Consider the following 18,336-nt stretch of genomic DNA (forward strand, 5'->3'; position numbering starts at 1 on the left):
GAGAGAGCGAGCTCATTTTTGTAGGGGAATTGGGGGGGGGGTGTAAACAGATGAAATATCAGGAGGAAGACAAATTGGGAATGATTTTCCAGTCGCTACAAATTATGATACTATAATTTTTCATTAAATTCCTTTCATCTAAGAATGTCAGTGGGTTTCTGCTCATGAAACCAAACATTCCCTAAGACAAACTGTTTTCAAACTTACTTTATTTTGGTATGCAGGGTCCATCTCAAAAAGGATCTGACAATCTGGCCATTTGGTTTGCTTCTTATAGTTTATCCTACTTTGCGTCTTATTAGGTAACTCCATAGTTAAAGTCAAATCAGTAAAGTTAGACAGGCGGGGATCTTGGTAAAGAGGAATGATTTGGGCTGAAATGTAAAATAAAAAGTTAGTATTTTCAGAAGTCCCAATGGAAGCAACACCTTAAAATTATCGGTGGCGTCTAGAACTACTAACAACTGAGGCTGGTTTATTATAGGGGCTGGATGACTTTCTATACTGATAAATGGAACTTAAGGGCAGGTGTAAAAGTTTGGATTTAATATTATAAGAACAAGAGAATCACTCATAGGTAACTGGTAATGGTGGGACAAGGCATGATTAAAATAGAAACTGAGAATAAGTCGTTAAGTTCACAATAACTTGAGTGGCTATGCTCTGTGTGGAGCATTAGACCCCTGTGAGGAAACTGAGATTAGAACACACAGCCTCTCTCTCAATGAGTTCATCATCTCGCTGCACAACTGGATGTTCACAGGCAAGAAAAAGAACTTAGACCTGCACTTTATACATTGTAAAGTATCAACTCAAGACCAATCATATACCTAAAAACAAAACACACATCTATAAATTTTCTAGAAAATACAGGAAAAATCTGTGTGAACTTGAGTTAGACAAAGAGTTTTCAGATACAAAACTAAAAGCACAATCTGCGAAGGAAAAAACGGGTAAGCTCTACTTGATCAAAATTAAGAAGTTTGGCTCTGGGACGAAGAATGAAAACATAAGGCTCATACTGGGAGAAAATGTTCGCAAATCTTCTGATAAAGAACTTGTATCCAGAGCACATACAGAGACGTCTCACAACTCGACATTAAGGACAGTGAGAGAGGCTGGATGCCTGAGGCTACAGGAAGAAATCAAACCGTCCACTGGACACCAGCTCAGGCCGGAAAGAGGGTCCTCAACTCAGCAGATCACGGTGATGTGACTTAAATGACCCAGCATTTAAGGTGCTACAAAGGGCCTGCTGTTTCCAGATGTTTGTCAGACTGATTGTGAGGAAGGGCTAAGTTCACTGGTCAGGCTGGCAACTGTCGGGTTAATTTCAGATTTTGTACACAAAGCAGGAAAAGAATTAATAAAAATCCATTTAAGGTGGAAACAATATCTTTGTTTTGCTATGATATATAAGATATTGCTTATTTGTTTAAGTCTCATAAGATTCTGCCGTACATTACTGAGAAAAATCCAAGCCTTCGCTAATGTTTCTAATTCTATGGTTATGTGCATAATTCCCACATCCTGAAATAATTCCAAATTCACATCGATCGATCCCAGAGAGTGTGAATCTGTAGTGTCTGCCACATACCTGGGGAAAGGCTTCAAATGCCTACATTTAAGAAAATATTGCTGAAGAATACAACGTATCTAACTAAACATTAGAAATACTTACTTATACATTTTTCGATATCAGTCACCATATTTTGAATTTTTATTGAAAACTCCATTCTGTTGGGAGCAATTAAGAGGTTTGTAGAGAATTCTAAAAGTCTGAAAGAGAAAACGGGAAAAACACATTTCAGAATAATGCAGTAACTAACACATAAAATACAATTACTTATAATTTCAAAAATGTTTACTGCTTACTCATCACACATGAATTTCTTCTTAAAATCTGTTAGGGTGTCTTCTTCTAGTAGAGTCCATTGAAAGAAAGAATAAAAATGTGATTGATATTGTTGTCAGCTACTAAGGTGAACTGTGTCAGTAATTTCCAAACACCCTAAGAATAAACTGGCAGTGCCCCCATCCCACCCCACCCCACCCCACCCCCCGATTCTGAGGGAGGGGGTCTCAGACGGAGTCCAAGAGTCTTTTTTTTTTAAACTTATTTTATAAAAAACTATGTTCTTATTGATTTCAGAGAGAGGAAGGGAGAGAGAGAGAAACATCAATGATGAGAGTCATTGACCGGCTGCCTCCTGCGCGCCCCCTGCTGGGGATCCAGGAGCCTGCAACCCTGGCCTGTGCCCTGACCGGGAAGCGAACCGTGATCTCCTGGATCCTAGGGCGATGCTCAACTGCTGAGCCACACTGGCCGGGCAAGAGTCTGCGTTTCAGTTGGCATCTGAGGTATAATATTCATCCTCATGAAGGGGGTCCTCAGCCCCCCCAGTGACAAGTGGTATGTTTATTAAGATAAAAATGAGCAGATCATGGTGTGGTATAACTCACATACTCTACCAACGGTCTGTAAGCTGGTGCTCGCTTTGAGCACCCCTACTTCAGCCTTCATAAGTCACCTCCTCACCGGTAACCCATAAACCGCTGCACTTTCGCTCACTTATCGCCCAGCTGCTGGGGCGTTTCCCTTCCTTCTCAGCAGTCCCGTTGCTCTCACCGGAAAGGATTTCTTCCAGGTGGAAATTGCTCCTTTCTGGTTTCATGACTGGAGGTTCACTGCTCAAGGGCTGCATGGCATGGCTGTCTTCACTTTCTGAGATTCCTTCCTCTTTGCATATTGAAGATTTTTCAGAGCACTTATTGGACTCCTCAAAGCTCTCTCTAGAGCTTTCTGAAGAATCGCTCTCAGCAGGAATTCTCAGGTGTAGATTTACTTCAAATACTGGTGCGTATGTCTTTCTCAGCTCTTTATCCATTTTAATGCAATTCAAAATCTAATTTGAAAGATAGGTTAAAGTTTCAGTGACAATATATAACTAAAAGAACATTTAATTTAGAATAGAGACCTAAATTTTACAAGATAAATAATAACCTCGATGTAGCTGAATGACACTGTGTTACCATGTATCTAGATATCTGCATGTTAAAATAAGCAAATTAATGTAAAATAAATGAAATACTGCCACCCTATTTTCCCCAGAACTATGTAAATGGACGCCAGAGTGGCCACATATTATTTTAGAGTTTATTAAAAATACAAATTCTTAGGCCCCATTCCAAGAGATCTGGAGTTAAAATGCCAGGGTCAGGGCCCAGAAATCATAAATCACATCTTAATTTCAAAACTTATTTTACTTATTTATTTTTCATTTATTTGTTATTTAAGATCTTTGTTTATATTTTTCTAAGACCATTTTACCTCATTAATACCAGCTTCTGTTGTTACTTCTGACTTTAGAAAAGAAGTGGAATGCAAGCTTGAATTAGAAACAAGTTCTTCAGAGTGATTTGTTATCTTTCCAGTAAAAGCAGAGGTGCCTTTGTACGATCTAGATTAAGGAATGGAAAAGAAAAGAAAGGTCTTTTTAAACTCTTAAATCTCATTAATATCCGTAATACATAACTGAGTAGGCATTCCTCCAAAGAAATCTTGCCAGTAAGTATGCAAAAACATGCTTAGCAACACTGATCATTAAGGACTACAAATCAAGACCATGCTGAGATATCACTTCGCACCAATTAGGATGGATATTGTTTTTTAAAAAGGAAAATAATAGTGTCGGGGAGGTAGAAACGGGGTGATTTGCTGATGGGAATGAAAATGGGGCAGCTTCTGCGGAAAACAGGAGGGAAGTTCCTCAAAATGTTAAATGTGGGATTAACATATGGTGCAGCAATTCCACCTAGAGGTACATAAACAAAAGACCTGAAAGGGACCCAAGCAGCTATCTGCACGTCAATGTTCACAGCACCGTTATTTACAACAGCCAAAAGGCTGGCCCACTGCCATCACGAGATGAATGAACCAACAACATGTGGTACATCTATACAGTGGAGTATTAGTCAGCCTTCAAAAGGAAACCGTCGCGTGCTACGTCATGGCTGAACCTTGAAAGCACGACGCTAAGTGAAATAAGCCGAACACAAACGGCAGTACTGCACGATTCCCCTTATGTGAGTCCTGAGAACAGCTAAGTTCATAGACACAGAAAGGGTAACACAGGTTACAGGGGCTGGGTGGGGGCTGTGCGCAGGGAACGAGGGGTTACCGCTCGATGGGGCGAGTTTCAGTTTGGGGTAATGAAAAAGTTCTGGAGGTGGAAGTGCTGATGGTTGCGCAACACTGAATGTTCTTAATGCCGCTGAATTACATATTTAAAAATGTGAATTTTATGTTATTTATATTTTACTACCATGAAAAATCCTCGTGTCTCATTTAAGCCAATGGAATGGACTCAAATTCCAATCGAACCTATGGCTCCTTCTAGAATCACTCTTGGAGCTCTGGCCCAGCTGGGGGTGGCTCAGCAGTTGAGCATCAACCTAGGATCTAGGAGATCGGGGTTCGATTCCTGGTCAGGGCACATGCCCGGGTTGCGGGCTCGATCCCCAGTCGGGACCGTGCAGGAGGCAGCCGATCAATGACTCTCATCATTGATGTTTCTCTCTCTCTCCCTCCCTCTCTCAGAAATCAATAAAGATATTTTAAAAAAAAAAGTAGCTCTAAACTTTGAAGACGCAGTATATCTATACATGGAACTGCCAGGTTTAGCAAATAAAAGTACACAACACCCAGTTAAACTGGAATTTCAAACAAACAATTTTTAGTACGAGTAATATTTGGGACATACTAAAAATTATCCGTTGCTTATCTGAATTTCAAATTGCACTGGACATCCCATATTTTATATTGCGATCTGACATATGCAGAATTTTGAAAAAATATTGGGAACATTTCTTACATTTTATGGACAGTATTAAATAAAGTATTGCCAGATACTAAGTTCAGGTCATTGTAAAAATTGAGTATATACAATTTTCTCTAAGGAGACTTTTCAAATTCTACCTTCAACTACTGGATATTCCCTGCATAACAAACAATCGGTGTTTACAACACTATGATCACACAAATTCCTTTTTATAAATAAAAACGTCTGACTTACTTGATGAGATTTTCATTCTTTTTGCCCTCGGAGGATGGCATTCTAGCAGAGTTATTAAATGACTCCAACAGGAGCGTGACCGCCGTGTTCATCAGCTGGCGGACGACCTCCTGGAAGATGTAGTCAACCAGCATCAGAAACCGCCAAGTCGTTCTTAATAAGCGTCGATATTTAGGCAGCTTGAAATGTGACCTGCCATCTTCAGAGGAGCTGGACTCGAAATATTCTTTAATGTCCTCCTTTTCTGCCACCTACAGTTCAATCAACAATTGAGAGATGAGTGACGGTTTCCTACGCTGACATAGCGTGGCTCCTCATGTACAGTATTTGTATCAGTCTGAATAATATATTGGAACTGAACATAACAATTGCCATCAAAACTGTCCTTCACGCCTACACTGTATTTAAACATCAGACAGAAAAAACAACTTCTGTCCTGGAGCCTACGAAATATGGTGACTCACAAGCAGGTAAGTTTAGGAAACTCAAACAGGAGGAACACTCTCCTGAGCATGGACAGGTCCCTGCACAGAGGGGCCCCCCTCAAATACAGTTACCAGAGCGGGAGGGTCCCGTCGAAACATAAGGATTCCCCAAACCCAGCCCAGTGCTGCCTCCTTCATATGAGGCTCCAGCAACCAGACTTTATTTTTTTTAGCACATATATGCTACCTAGTACAGGATTAAGAAAAAATTTAAAATCATCAAATTTGATGGAGTTTTGTAAACATAACATACCTTTTTTTTTTTTTTTAAGATATGTTTTTACTGATTTCAGAGAGAGGAAGGGAGAGGGAGAGCGAGATAGGAATATCAATGATGAGAGAGAATCTTTATTGATCGGCTGCCCTGACCGGGAATCGAACCGTGATCTCCTGGATCATGGGCGGACGCTCAGCCACTGAGCCACACCAGCCAGGCATATAGAACGGACTTCGTAGGTCACTGGGGAGTGGCGTGCCTAGGCTCTTTTGTTAATACCTTTTGATTTTTGCCACGCTTGGCCAAACTGTCCCGGGGTCCGTCTACGTGACCGGGCTCAGGGAGGTCAGGATGACGATGTGGAACGACATGAGCGACAAGGGGCTTTAGTTCACGGACATAAAACAGCTGCACTTCGCCTTCCCATCAACAAGCCTTGAAGTCACTGCTACCGAGCAGCTATCACAAGCTCAGCTCAGAGAAATAACATCTGAAAATTAGCTGAGGGGAACTCAGTCCATTTGTTCCTCCGGAGGGCCTCAAATATCCTTCTGGATCCGGCCAGATCAGCAGAGACCGACGGCCAGTCCACAGCCCGGTGACACGCGTCAGTCCCTTACCAAACTGCGTCCCTGCACAGGGAAGCTCGGGAAGATCCTCCTGGGGGACGAGCCGCGGCCTGTCGGATACGGATGCCCCGAGGACACTTCATTGAATCACTGGGTCCGTTTTATAAAATCCTTAGGGAAGTTTTATCTCATCCAGTTATGTTTCTCCTGAGCAATGAGTTTTTGTCTCAGGAACACTGAACTTTGTAACAAATCACGCTGCTTTTATATGTCAGCTCAAGTTAGGTTTTAAGCATCTTGGAAGTATATATATATATATATAAATATCCACATATGTGATGTATACAAGCACCTAAGTTTACTTATATGCACATATATTTGCATTCTCTGCAACTGGAAAAATTCCTGTACTGTACACCTAGTTAGTTGGCACAGTACTAGTTAGTTGGCTAATTACCCACCCTTGCCCCTCTCTCTGCCCATTTCCAATACTTCTTCCAGGGGTGCAAGGTGGAGCAAAGGCTTTATTTAGTCAGTACATAAAAACACTGATATATTGAGAAGATTTAATTGAAGAATTACCTTTAAAATTGTACTTTTAATCTTTGAAATAGCTTTATCCCTGATATCCTCCAGCTGTTTCAATGCTCGGGTAGCCTGCTGTAACTGTTCCGCACAAAATTCATCCAGAGAGTATGTTCGAGACCTATCCAGCTAATCAAATGACAGCAAATGTTGAGCGGCGCGAAGTCAGAATTCATTTACACAAAACAGAGATCAAGCAATTCGGTCACCTTCTCATGTCATAAAGAGCGTACTTTTATATGCTTTTCTTGGTTTCAGAGAGAGGAAGGGAGACGGGGAGAGACAGAGAAACATCGATGATGAGAGTCATTGCAGGCCCCTGCTGGGGATGGAGCCCGCAGCCCGGGCCTGTGCCCTGACCGGGAATCGAACCCCGATCTGGATCCTAGGCCAGGCCTGAGCCACGCCGGCCGGGCCGCGTTACCCACTAACATGGACAACACCGGGGAGCACCGCTCCCTGCGGGCCTTTCAGGACACCCGGCGCCCACGGTGACAGTTTATTCGCGGATCTCGGTGCCTGCCCTCCTCGGACTCCCACCCCGCCGGCCGTCCCGGGGTCCCCTACCTTCACAAGGCAGACGGCGGGGGCGCCGTCCTCGCCCTCGGCGTCGCCCCTGGGGTTGGCCGCATCCTCACAGAGCCCCTTCACGTGCAGCAGGCAGCCCTGCAACAGCTCGTCGGCGCAGAGCAGCTGGCAGCGCAGAAACGCCCTGCGAGGCGAGACGTCGCCAGAGGCTTAGCCCGCCCCCCCCCGGCCGGGGGCCACTCGCTCAGGGCCATCCGCACCACCAGCCGCCCAGGCCACAGCCGACATGCGGTCCCCCGTCACGGGGGTCACCGAGGGGGATGGCGCACGCGGAGGGCACAGGGCCTCTGCATCGCTCCTTACAACTGCGCTTCCATCACGACAGCCTCGGGGCACAGCGTGCCTGCTGGACATATCCCACGAAGCACAACTACCTGCCATCTACCCGGGACTGATCGTTCCCCTTTCGAACGCAAAAGGTCCGGTTATGCGACCCAGGAGGTCTCACCATAGGCTCTTCCCAGCACCCCGATTTCCTCGCGGCACAGAATGATGTGTTTATATAAATACACACATATACATATACACACACACACACACACGTTCATATATACATACATATAACATTCTGTTTAACATATAAAAATACTAATAGGCTTTAAAAATTTAGATGGATTAAATTTAATCATAAAGGTATGGAATGTGACTTTCTAATCACTGAGTGAAAATTAATTTATATCTGCCTCCGTGCTACATAGTTAAAATAATGCTTCCTCCTGAGATTTCTATGAATACATTGCATATCAGGACTTACCTGCTTCTCTCTGTCTTAGTTCTTTTAACATTCAATTTCCAAGTAACAAATGCTTTATTAATTCTGAAAAGAAAAACACTTCTTACATTCTACATTCATAAATCGTAGTTCTATAAACTTACTAAAGGCTTGGTAATACTGGAAAATTCTCTAGAGTGTCTCATCCATCCCGAGTTACTTAAAGCAAATACTAAACCGTATCACTATCTCCCAATCACTAGAATACAGAACATGTAAATGTAAGCAAAATTATCATTCTCATAGATGCATAATCCATTTAGTTGGAACATTTCAATAAACATAGAAACTATAAAAATATATTCTTTTCCCTTACACAGTTATTGGCTCACTATTTTTAAGAGATTCCTATTTCAAGAGGAGTCGAGGTTCAATTTTCAGTGACACTGAAAAGGTACATTGATAAGAAATCCTTGTATAGTGGTAAGTAAAAAATTACGATAACGTATGTCATTTTGATAATATTTCACACTTTATTATGTTTCCCTGGCGATCATCCATCAGCTTTCACACATGAAGCAGGCATGTTCGGCGGCTTCCATAAACCTCCCTCAGCGTCTCTAAGTGCATTTCGCCACCTATTTCACGCGCTTGTGGGGCTAGTGCCACATCACGGCCCCTCTCAGCACATTTCCACCCTGATGGAAAAGCTCTTAAATAAACGCTGGGATGTGTTGTGACACTCACTTGTCACAGTGAGATCCCAGTGGGGAAGGGACACGGTGGGCAGAGGAGTGTCCCAGAGGCCAGCCGGCCACTCTCAGTGACACTGGCGCGTGCAGGAGGCACCCAGTGGGCATCTCTCGCATGAATGTCCCCCCCCCCCCCCACTCTCTCTGAAAAGCAATGGAAGAAATATCCTCAGGGGAGGGTTATCCACACTAAAAAAATCCATTCACTTCTCTTCCAGGAAAGTCCCTCGGGTTCTTAGTTATTTCAACTATTTACAATATTAAATGGAACAATTTTAAATAGTATTTCTCTTCTCCTAGTCCCCAGCAGACAGCAGCAGACCACGAGAAAAGACAGACATCAGGAAATAAAAAATGAGAAAACTAGATATAAACACTAAAGGAACGACAGTCTGGGGCTAGTTTGTGAAGGATCGCAGTCTCAGGAACGTGAAGGATGCGAGAGAAACTCAGAGCCAGACACATTTTTAAATGATGACCTGGAATCAACAAGCTGCCCCAAGCTCCCTAACTCTGTTTTGTTTTCCTTTGTAGTATTTCATCTCCATCTGACATTTTGCACACACACATATATATATATATATATATATACACACACACACACACACACATAGATATATTTTTTATTATTACCTCTCACCCACTGTAATCTAAGTTCTTTGAGAGCAGGACAATTGTTTGGTTTGTTCAACAGCATCCAGAATAACACCTGGTTTGTAGCAGACTCAATAAATATTTAACAAATGCATGAAAAGCCAAAGGTCAGTTAAGGTCATTATAGACAACTGAAATTTGCCCGACTTTAAAATCTCTTTCTCTTACAATATTTATCCAAAAAGATAAAATTAAGAGCTGTAATACTTAAGCTGGTAAACGTCCTTTATCTAAAATTTCCTTATGGATTATAATTTCCTCTCTGATTCCCCATAAATATGGCTTTCCTGCGGCGAAACCCAGACGCCACGCGGCTAACTGCTATTTCAAGAGGAAATGACAAAGAGCTGGTTTTGGTTTCCGTCATCTCACCGGAAGCTGGAGAAGATCCTGAACTGCCGGAGCAAGTGGTAGCATCTCCTCTCCGACAGCCACTCCCGCGTGGGCAGGAGCTCCACCTCCTCCTCCAGGCCCGTTCTGGTCACCTGCAAGTCCAAGGCACAGAAACACGCCTGTATTTCTGGACGTGATACGTGCTTATGTTCGAGAAATGAAGGGAGCCTGTGTCCGGCTCAGGCGTGTCTGTAACTCAGCTTTTCCTCTCTTCGACCCCCGCCCCTCGCACCCAAACCCCCCCGCCCTTGGCCGCGCGTTACCTTTGAAACAAACGCAGCCGTCACGGTCCAGAACTCCCTGCAGTGCCTGGCTCGGTGCGCGGAGACCACCTGCAGGTCGTATTGATTATAAAAGACTTTAGGATTTTTCCGAGGAAGACAGTACACAAATTCTCCATCTTGCAGAGGTTCCTGAGGTGGAAAAGTTGTTTAATGAACTTGACTCAGTTAAGCAGTAACATGGCTGAACAGCTAACTCAGTAAACTGAAACTTTAATACAGAGAAAAGTTAACACCAAATTGTGTCTAATCAGAGTTCAACGAGATCTTAAGATTTAATATATTTTCATTCTTATACATACTGTGGTGATAAAACAGTCATGACAATCTGTATGCTCACAAATGCACTCTTATTAACCCAAAGAACCTGACAATATACATTTGTCGTATGTTACGCCTCCAGTAAATTTGTCTGCCAACACCAGAAGCCTTTGAAGCATATTAAATTTATAATTTATTTTGATAAAGGGGGTGGTTTAGTATGATAGCAGCTAACATTTGCCAAGTAATAAATATTTAATGAGTAATAAGTGTTTCACATACCTATCTTTACGACCACAGAGTTTTTAGTGTCTTAACTTTAATCTCTTAAATTTAACCCCTTAAATTTAAGAGATTAAAATTTAAGAGATTAAATTTAAGGGGTTAAATTTAAGAGATTAAAGTTTGATCTTTTTAATCTCATTAAACAGATGCAGAAATTAATATTTTGAGAAGTTAGGTAATTTGAGAAACGTCAGAAAGTGGCAAAGTAGGGATTTGAATACAAGTCTGAGCTGCTGCGATTCTCTCATGTGTCTCCCTTACTCACCCGACAGCGTTGAGAAATGAGGTACCCCACTGATACGAAAAATGTTAAGTAAGATTTATTTTAGCATTGAAACTTCTTTTATTGATAAAACTCTACAGCAAAGTTTAAGTCAGTCTTTTCTGGATAATTAAATTTTATTACGAAAGAGCATTCGTATTCTTTATTATAATTCAACGAATGATGCCTCTAGAGGCTGTTGGACTGATTAACTAAACAGCTTCCAATCACTGTAATTTTGAATTTTGGGTTCAGTTTTACATTAGGGTTTCTTTTTAAAAATCACAAAAAGCTGATAAACACGAACATAAGAGTAGATTCAAATTTCAGGCAGAGTCTTATCTGTTCTCCATTCTTTAAACAAGTGAAATCAAATGAGGTCAAACACCTGTCATTAGCATTCACCATGAAATGAGATTATAATTTGATATTAATAAAATAATAATGTTGGAATGAGTCTAATATAATGAGTAAAATAAAGATTAAGATCCAGTTTCAAATATTAATTTTTATAGTACAAAACTGAATAAAATCAAATAATACCTTTAGAAGAATCTTCTGAACTCTACTTTTGGGACTCTTGTATACCAAATTATGGTGTGGCAATGCTGTTTGGCAGCCAGACTTTTCCCTTAGCCTGATAATATGTCTTACCACATCATCATCGGCTGGTTCTGGTTTAGAACATTAAAAGAAGATCCAATATAAGTGTAAATATGGGCATCACTTAAGGGTATGTATGATATATCCAAATATTTCTACATAGAGAAAAATTTAAATGGCAACTTATACTTAAAGTTTACACAGACTATCTACCTGGAGGAGAAAATATAGCTTAAAATTCAATTTTACCTGAAGCTGAAAAGAATATTCTCCCATTTAAGAAAGATATCACAAAAGACCTAATCACACACGTGGTTAGCAAGAAAAGACACCAGAACAGAGACCAGTCCAAAGGGTTTTCTTAATAAGGGCCTAAGCTGGGAATCAGAGAAGTAGGGATGGCTACAGAAGATGGGAGTCTTGTTCCTGAGACTCCATCCGATGGGCGCCTTTCATTCTCTCCTCCTTGAAACATCCATATTTCTTGGTTTCGTTCACCCTCTTAGCCCTTCAACTTCTTTTCTCGGGAAAACAGATCACGGGAGAAGCATGCCGAGCGCATGCTGGCAAATCCGACCATGCCCTGAAGTCGCTGGAGATTCCTGGTTCTAGAAATCACCAACACGGGCTGAGCAAAACTGCTTTTTTTTTCTTTGGTAAGGATTAAATGCGACTCGGTACATTGGATAAAAGGGTGTGAGGGTTTGGAAAGGCGATGCACGAGTTAAGAGCGGGCTCCTCTTTAAGTTTCGGGCCCCAGGCACCGCACCTGTCTCACCCTAGTCTGAGTCTTGTCAGTTTGCTTAAACATGGAAATACATCTAAAATATTAATTGAAAAGAAAGCTAGTTGACGTTAGGTATAAGAGAAGGGGGGGAGGTACTGAAAACCAGTGTAAGGAAATGGTACAAACTGTATGTCCAGCCACGAGTAATAATTACAGACTCAGATATAAAGACATAGAAATCAAAGCAGCGTGCTTTGGCACAGGGAAGGAAAAACCTATCAGTAGAACAGGTAAGAATATAGAGGTATGACAATTTATAAAATACAATCCAGTAAGTGGTATTTCAAATCAAAAGAGAAACGATTACCTGTTCATAATTCATAACAGGAAAACGGTTAGGCATTTAGAAAAATACGTAGTTATCTATACAAGTATATATAATTAGTATAAGGTAGATAATAATTATATATGGACTAGAGGTCCTTATATAGGTGGGTTAGAGAAGTAAATGTAGAAAAAAAAACAAATACTGGAAGAAACTATGGGAGGTTATTTTTATAAACCTGGGGGGGGGGGGGGGGGCAAAGGCTTCCTGAAAGAGACTCAAAGCATGTGGGAAGGAAAACAACTTGACTTCCTCGAACTAGGCCGTTTATACAGAAGAAAAGCCACGATAAACAAAGTTAAATATAATTAACAAATTGGAAGAAATGTTTATAACCTACGTAAGAGGCTAGGGATTAAAATACCAACTATTTCAAGAAGTCTTTCCAACTAACAAGTATAAACATTTTAACAGCAAACAACATATAGGAAAAGCCAGCCAGCCAGCCAACATATGGAAAAATGTTTCACCTCGTTGGTAATCAAGTCACTGCAAATTAAAATGACGTAGGGAAAGCTGTTCTCGCCACCAGAGCGGTAAAAATGAAAAGCTGGGACGTATCGGCTGCTGGCCAGGGTGTCCCCCCGTGCAGGAGGGCAAGTTAATACGTCCGTTCCTGAGGGAAACTTGGCAGATTTCGCAGATTTGATCAAGTCTGCTGGGAAACGGAGTCATCTATAACGTGACAGTCACAGGAGGGACAGCCCATCACCACCTTTGCCTTATGCGACTGGTTGGAACCACTCACAGGTCCTGCCCACACTCAGGGCAGGGGCTGGCCTGGGGCATGGACACCCCACCCGTGCAGGCTGTGTGGGGTCCGAGGCATTTATAATCATGAGGATCTTCTCTTAAAGAAGCATGACACCTGGGTAATGAGAGGCCCCGAAGTTTAAGCCCCAATAGCTTTATTATAACCCTGCCCTGGACCGTGATGCTTCAGTGAAAAATAAAAAAGCTCCCGTTTTCCTATAAAACTTAAAATATTAATGCAACTAAGAATTTCAGGTATAGATAAAACACAAACTGGAAAACGCTGGTGGAGGAAAATCTGTTTAAATGATTTATTGGGGGACTGACACTCTATGCCAGACAAAGACACAAAACTATGAAATGTAACGATACCAGAAAGTTCCACTGGAAGGAAAAAGCAAAACCATCAAAGTCGATCTTATTTCTAGTTCTATACGTAAGAACAGTCAATGGACAGTCTATCGATCGGTCAATCTCTTGATATTTTAGGTTTTCAAAGAGATTGTAAACAGTTGTTTAGGCAACCAGACGCAAAATGCACTAGGACCGTTTCTTCTAAAACCATCGCTCGACGGAAGGAGACAAAAACCACAGAAAAACCTGGAAAAGCGGAGTCTCCTCCACAAGCCGGAGCAGCAGCGCCACACACCTGTCCTGTCGTAGGAGGCGAGCCTTTTCCTCCTGGCTTTGGGACACCCATGAGCCGGGTCCTTTTTCCCCTTCGACGGCTCCTTTTTCCCCTTCGACGGCTCCTTCTTCTGGGGGGCTGGCTCTGGGGGGGCTGGCTCTGGGGCAGCATCTTGCTGGGGTCTGCTCCCCTGGAGGTAATCTGCAAGTACAAGCGCTGTGACCCGAATGGCCTCAATGAGCCGCAGACACCGGGCAAGGCCGCGTCCCGAGCGGCTCGCTGGGCATTCACACAGGCCCGAGTCCAACACCTCGGGCCCCAGCGTCACCACGGCTCCGCTTTTGACTTTGAAGTCACCTGTCTGCCTTGCTTGGCTCACCTTTGAAATAAGGGCTGTCACGGTACAAACCTCATAGGGTGTGAACAAAGATTAAATTAGTGAATACGTTTCAAGCACACCATAAGTGCTTACTAAGGTAAATGTTAGTTATTGGTTTTATGATTACAAAATGTGAATCCTCATTAGGAAATACATACCCAAAGCCTTTTTACTCATTGTAATTTGGTAACTGAGAATGTTCACCCACCTTTAGGGTCTTTACCTCGGCGGGGGGGGGATGGTATTCTTGAAAGGGTGACGTGAACTGTAAATTGCTACAGGAATGTCAGATATTCTCAGTGGTGGCCGTGATATCACTGCTGTTATTTTTAATATTATGATCAGCATTTAGATTATGTTCCCTTAAAAAGGCAAGGTTTATATTTAAAGATACTGCTAATTGCTATGACTAATGAAATTAGTCAAGTACCAAACCTTGTATTCTGAAAGTAGTAAACTCTGGTATTTCAATATCTCTCACTTATTACCTTGATTTAATGTCACGAAACACCTTTTCATCTCTATAAAAGAAAAGGTAAATCCACGTGCCTGGATAGTAGTCATCTTGATAAACTTCTGTTTTTTCTGACTTCGAAGATGCGGAGAATGTTCTGTACTTCAATGTCCCCTTTTCTGCTGTTTTAGCTGGTTGGTTCTCTGATGGTGTGACATATTTGTAATTTTGCTCTTCATATTTTAAAAGTCTACTATGGCAAACAAATTAAAATGCTATGGTTAACATTCTCTGCAACTTAAAAGTCTAAATTGGTATTCTCTACTTTACAATATCTATCCTTTCAAGCAATTTTTGAAAGGCCCTTTGATAAGCAACCTGAAACCTGGAGAGTCTATTTAAATGCTAAACAAGTCCAAGTGATATTATCATTAAAATTTTAAAGCTGGAAGGGACTTAACAACCCTCATCTAATGTTAAAAAAGAAATATTAAGTTAGTGGCAGAGTAAGCGCAGAATAGTTTTCTGCAATTCAACACCCATAGATTACCCTCCTTCACAAAACAACAAAAGCAACCGCAACAACCCATATCAGGGTTAAAACCAAAACCATTCCACAGTACATCAGCCACCGCTCTCCTTTGTAAATGTTGGAAGAACCTCATAAGAACAGAACCCAGACTCACTGCCTACCACTGACTTATGCCATGGGCCACATGTTTACCAGGCAGAGCAGGACTCACGGTTCTGGAAATCCTTACATACACTTCTGGGTGAAAAAAATAGCCCTTGATATATTCAACAAAAACACGTGAAGAATATTTCTCTTCAAAGACAAAGCACTTCCCGGGACTTTTCATAGACGGCTTTCCTAGGTGCTCCCAGATCCTTCCCCCGAGCTCTGCGAGGCCCCCCTGCTTGATGAACACTGTGAACACCTTCCTCTTTGGTGAAATATCCACCCATATACTTTGTTCTTTTATTTTCTGTGGGGCTTTTTGCACTGAATTATTTACTGTTTTCTTTCTTTTATTGATCTGAGAAAGTTCTAAGTTTTTTTTTCTAGTTTCCTTCAGGGATCTCCTTTCATCCATGAGCTATTCATAAAAGCTTTTTTGCTTTTTTTTCAGATATTACGTTTCATTCCCAAATGGATGGGGGTTTTCTCCTGAACCTCTTGAGACTGATTTCTGGTTTCTCCATCTGCTCTGAGCTCCCATTTCCTACCCACATCAGTACCCAGAACTAATCGCTGTCTCCCTTCCTGGGATTTCTCAAATGTTGGTTAATCCCTCACATCCATCAACCTCTCTCTTTTATTGGCACATCCAAGGCGGGCGTGGGGGAAGGGGCCAGCGGCCAGTGGCAATGTGCCTGTCTTGCTAGGTCCCACTCCCCCAAAAAGGAAGGTTTTCTAAACTCCAGAACCCTCGCCAGTCCTCTTAGGACACTTTACATTTTTCATCATCACACTGACTCACCAGTAGCCATAGATTGTTGACATTTTAACTTTATTATATCTTATTTTACCTTCGTTTTCTGTTGCTCTTCTCCGTGTTCACGTCTTGGTTTACTGGTGTCGAATCAATGGGTATATAAGCTGCCATATTTTTTTTTTCTGAATACAACTATAAAGTACTGGGCTGTAAAAAATATTTTTTAATATTAAATATTTTAATAGTCACAGCTATGGCTATAGGTATTCAAAACGGCACACACACAGTTCCCAGCTTCTCAGTAGGCTTAACACCCCCATGACCTTCAGGTGTGGCTTCTGCGTAGTGTCATTTCCACACCCTTCATCTGCTTGTTACGCTTCTCAGGGCAGTCTCTGTAGCCAAACTTCCTCTCTAAGGCAGTGTTTCCCTTCTTACGTTGATCAGTTTATAGAAATGTAATCCTCATTTACCTTATTGAGGATAATGGTAAGTTCTGAGACAATGTCCTCAAGGGAAATCGTCGGAAAGAACTCAGGGAAGCCAACAGAACAGGCCTCCGGAGTTACCGAACTCATCTCACCACCCACAAAGTGCCAGGAGGCCACATCCACAGCCACATCCTGCCGGAATTATCTATCGGACAGAACAGGATGGAGCCAAAGGGGTGGGTGGTGACATACGAAGAAGACAGGGTCTCCTTCTGATCACGGAGAGAAACCCAACAAGATACAGAAAGGCTCCAAATAAAGAGGAGGCCCTTGGTGGCAGTGACTCCAGCTAAAGAACTTAAGCCCAGATTCAATGAAAGATAGAAACAGCTTCAACTGGCAAGTGAGGAGCTTCAGACAAACCAAGCGAGACGGACAGAAAGAGGCCAGGGCAGGATGGATAGTGGCGCAGGCGGGTCCCTCACTGCAGCGACGCAGGGCAGGGCCCTGGAGCCCACACTCAAGAAACAGACGCTGAGAGAGAATCCCACTGGGCGAAAAAGCACCTGAATCAAGTCCATTCTGGATTTGCAACAGAGTAAGAGGCGAGCCAGATTTTTCTGGAAAAAGGCCAGAGAGAAAATATTTTAGGCTTGTGGGCCAGAAGGCAAAGATTAAAAAAATTAAATATTATTCACATAACAAAAGAGGAAATATATTTCCACAAATGTTAAAGTGAAGAAATCCAATATATGGTAATAACTGAGTACAACTTTTTAAAATACAGGCCGGGGAGGTTTGGAGGGGAGGGGGAAAGGGGGCAAATAAAAAAATAATAGAATAGAATAGAATAGAATAGAATAGAATAGAATAGAATAGAATAGAATAATAAAATAATAAAATAAAATAAAATTAAATTAAATTACAGGCCTATTAATGACAAAAACAGAATGCATCTGAGGGGGATAACATGCCACTTAACTGGGATTCAAAGTTAACGCTACCTGTTAACAAATCCCTTTGTGAAAGCCGCTCAGCTGCGGACCATTAAAGAACAGGTGGGGGGCCCCTGATGTGACCCACGACCCATCACTTGCCAGCCCCTGCAATAGAGCCAATGTTAATCCCAGCATCTGCTTCAGCTTTGGGATGCCTCGTATTTCATGCCATCGCCATTACCATCGAACGGCCAATAAACCAAAGAAAAGTGGCTCAGTCTCACTATTAATCAAACAGTGTAAAAAATGTAGATGAGCTATTCTTTTTCCACCTGTCAGACAAGTGAAAAATATTAAGTTACTTCTCCACAGCAACATCCACTTCCTCAGGGAAAGAAGAGGGGCGTAAGAATGTCATACAGAGAGGGCCAAATGCCACATAAGTATAAAGACAACATTTTCAAACGTGCAAAATTCAGGAAA

The 18,336-nt window shown here is 42.0% G+C and overlaps 2 protein-coding genes across 2 annotated transcripts in view; both read right to left on the reverse strand.

Moving 5' to 3' along the window:
- Positions 1-8,861, reverse strand: part of DNAH14 (dynein axonemal heavy chain 14) — a 92,011-nt gene extending 83,150 nt beyond the window's left edge. The window contains exons 1-10 of the mRNA XM_087829056.1: positions 8,805-8,861; positions 8,274-8,362; positions 7,499-7,643; positions 6,929-7,060; positions 5,076-5,326; positions 3,332-3,461; positions 2,630-2,906; positions 1,876-1,921; positions 1,682-1,779; positions 208-374 (exon numbers count right to left, since the gene is read on the reverse strand). Of these exons, the coding sequence (XP_087685182.1) occupies positions 208-374; positions 1,682-1,779; positions 1,876-1,921; positions 2,630-2,906; positions 3,332-3,461; positions 5,076-5,326; positions 6,929-7,060; positions 7,499-7,643; positions 8,274-8,362; positions 8,805-8,861 (1,392 nt within the window). The remainder of the gene's footprint in view (positions 1-207; positions 375-1,681; positions 1,780-1,875; positions 1,922-2,629; positions 2,907-3,331; positions 3,462-5,075; positions 5,327-6,928; positions 7,061-7,498; positions 7,644-8,273; positions 8,363-8,804) is intronic.
- Positions 8,862-10,005: 1,144 nt separating this feature from the next.
- LOC148090754 (dynein axonemal heavy chain 14-like) lies at positions 10,006-16,797 on the reverse strand. The gene is made up of 6 exons (XM_087829038.1): positions 16,579-16,797; positions 15,169-15,298; position 13,753; positions 11,663-11,793; positions 10,294-10,443; positions 10,006-10,122 (listed from the first exon to the last, which is right to left on the reverse strand). Exons 1-6 carry the CDS (start codon positions 16,653-16,655, stop codon positions 10,006-10,008), a joined length of 606 nt encoding a protein of 201 aa, XP_087685164.1. The 5' UTR covers positions 16,656-16,797.
- Positions 16,798-18,336: the final 1,539 nt, after the last annotated feature.

Source organism: Miniopterus natalensis, chromosome 21, assembly GCF_054644295.1.
Source record: "Miniopterus natalensis isolate mMinNat1 chromosome 21, mMinNat1.hap1, whole genome shotgun sequence".
Taxonomy (NCBI): domain Eukaryota; kingdom Metazoa; phylum Chordata; class Mammalia; order Chiroptera; family Miniopteridae; genus Miniopterus; species Miniopterus natalensis.

Excerpts from the sequence above, each read along its gene's own strand:
- LOC148090754 (XM_087829038.1), bottom strand. The coding sequence starts at position 16,655 with ATGGCAGCTTATATACCCATTGATTCGACACCAGTAAACCAAGACGTG. Across the intron at positions 15,299-16,578 it reads AAGAGCAACAGAAAACGAAG|ACTTTTAAAATATGAAGAGC; the intron begins GTAAAATAAGAT and ends TTGCCATAGTAG. Across the intron at positions 10,444-11,662 it reads TTCAGAAGATTCTTCTAAAG|GAACCTCTGCAAGATGGAGA; the intron begins GTATTATTTGAT and ends TTTCCACCTCAG.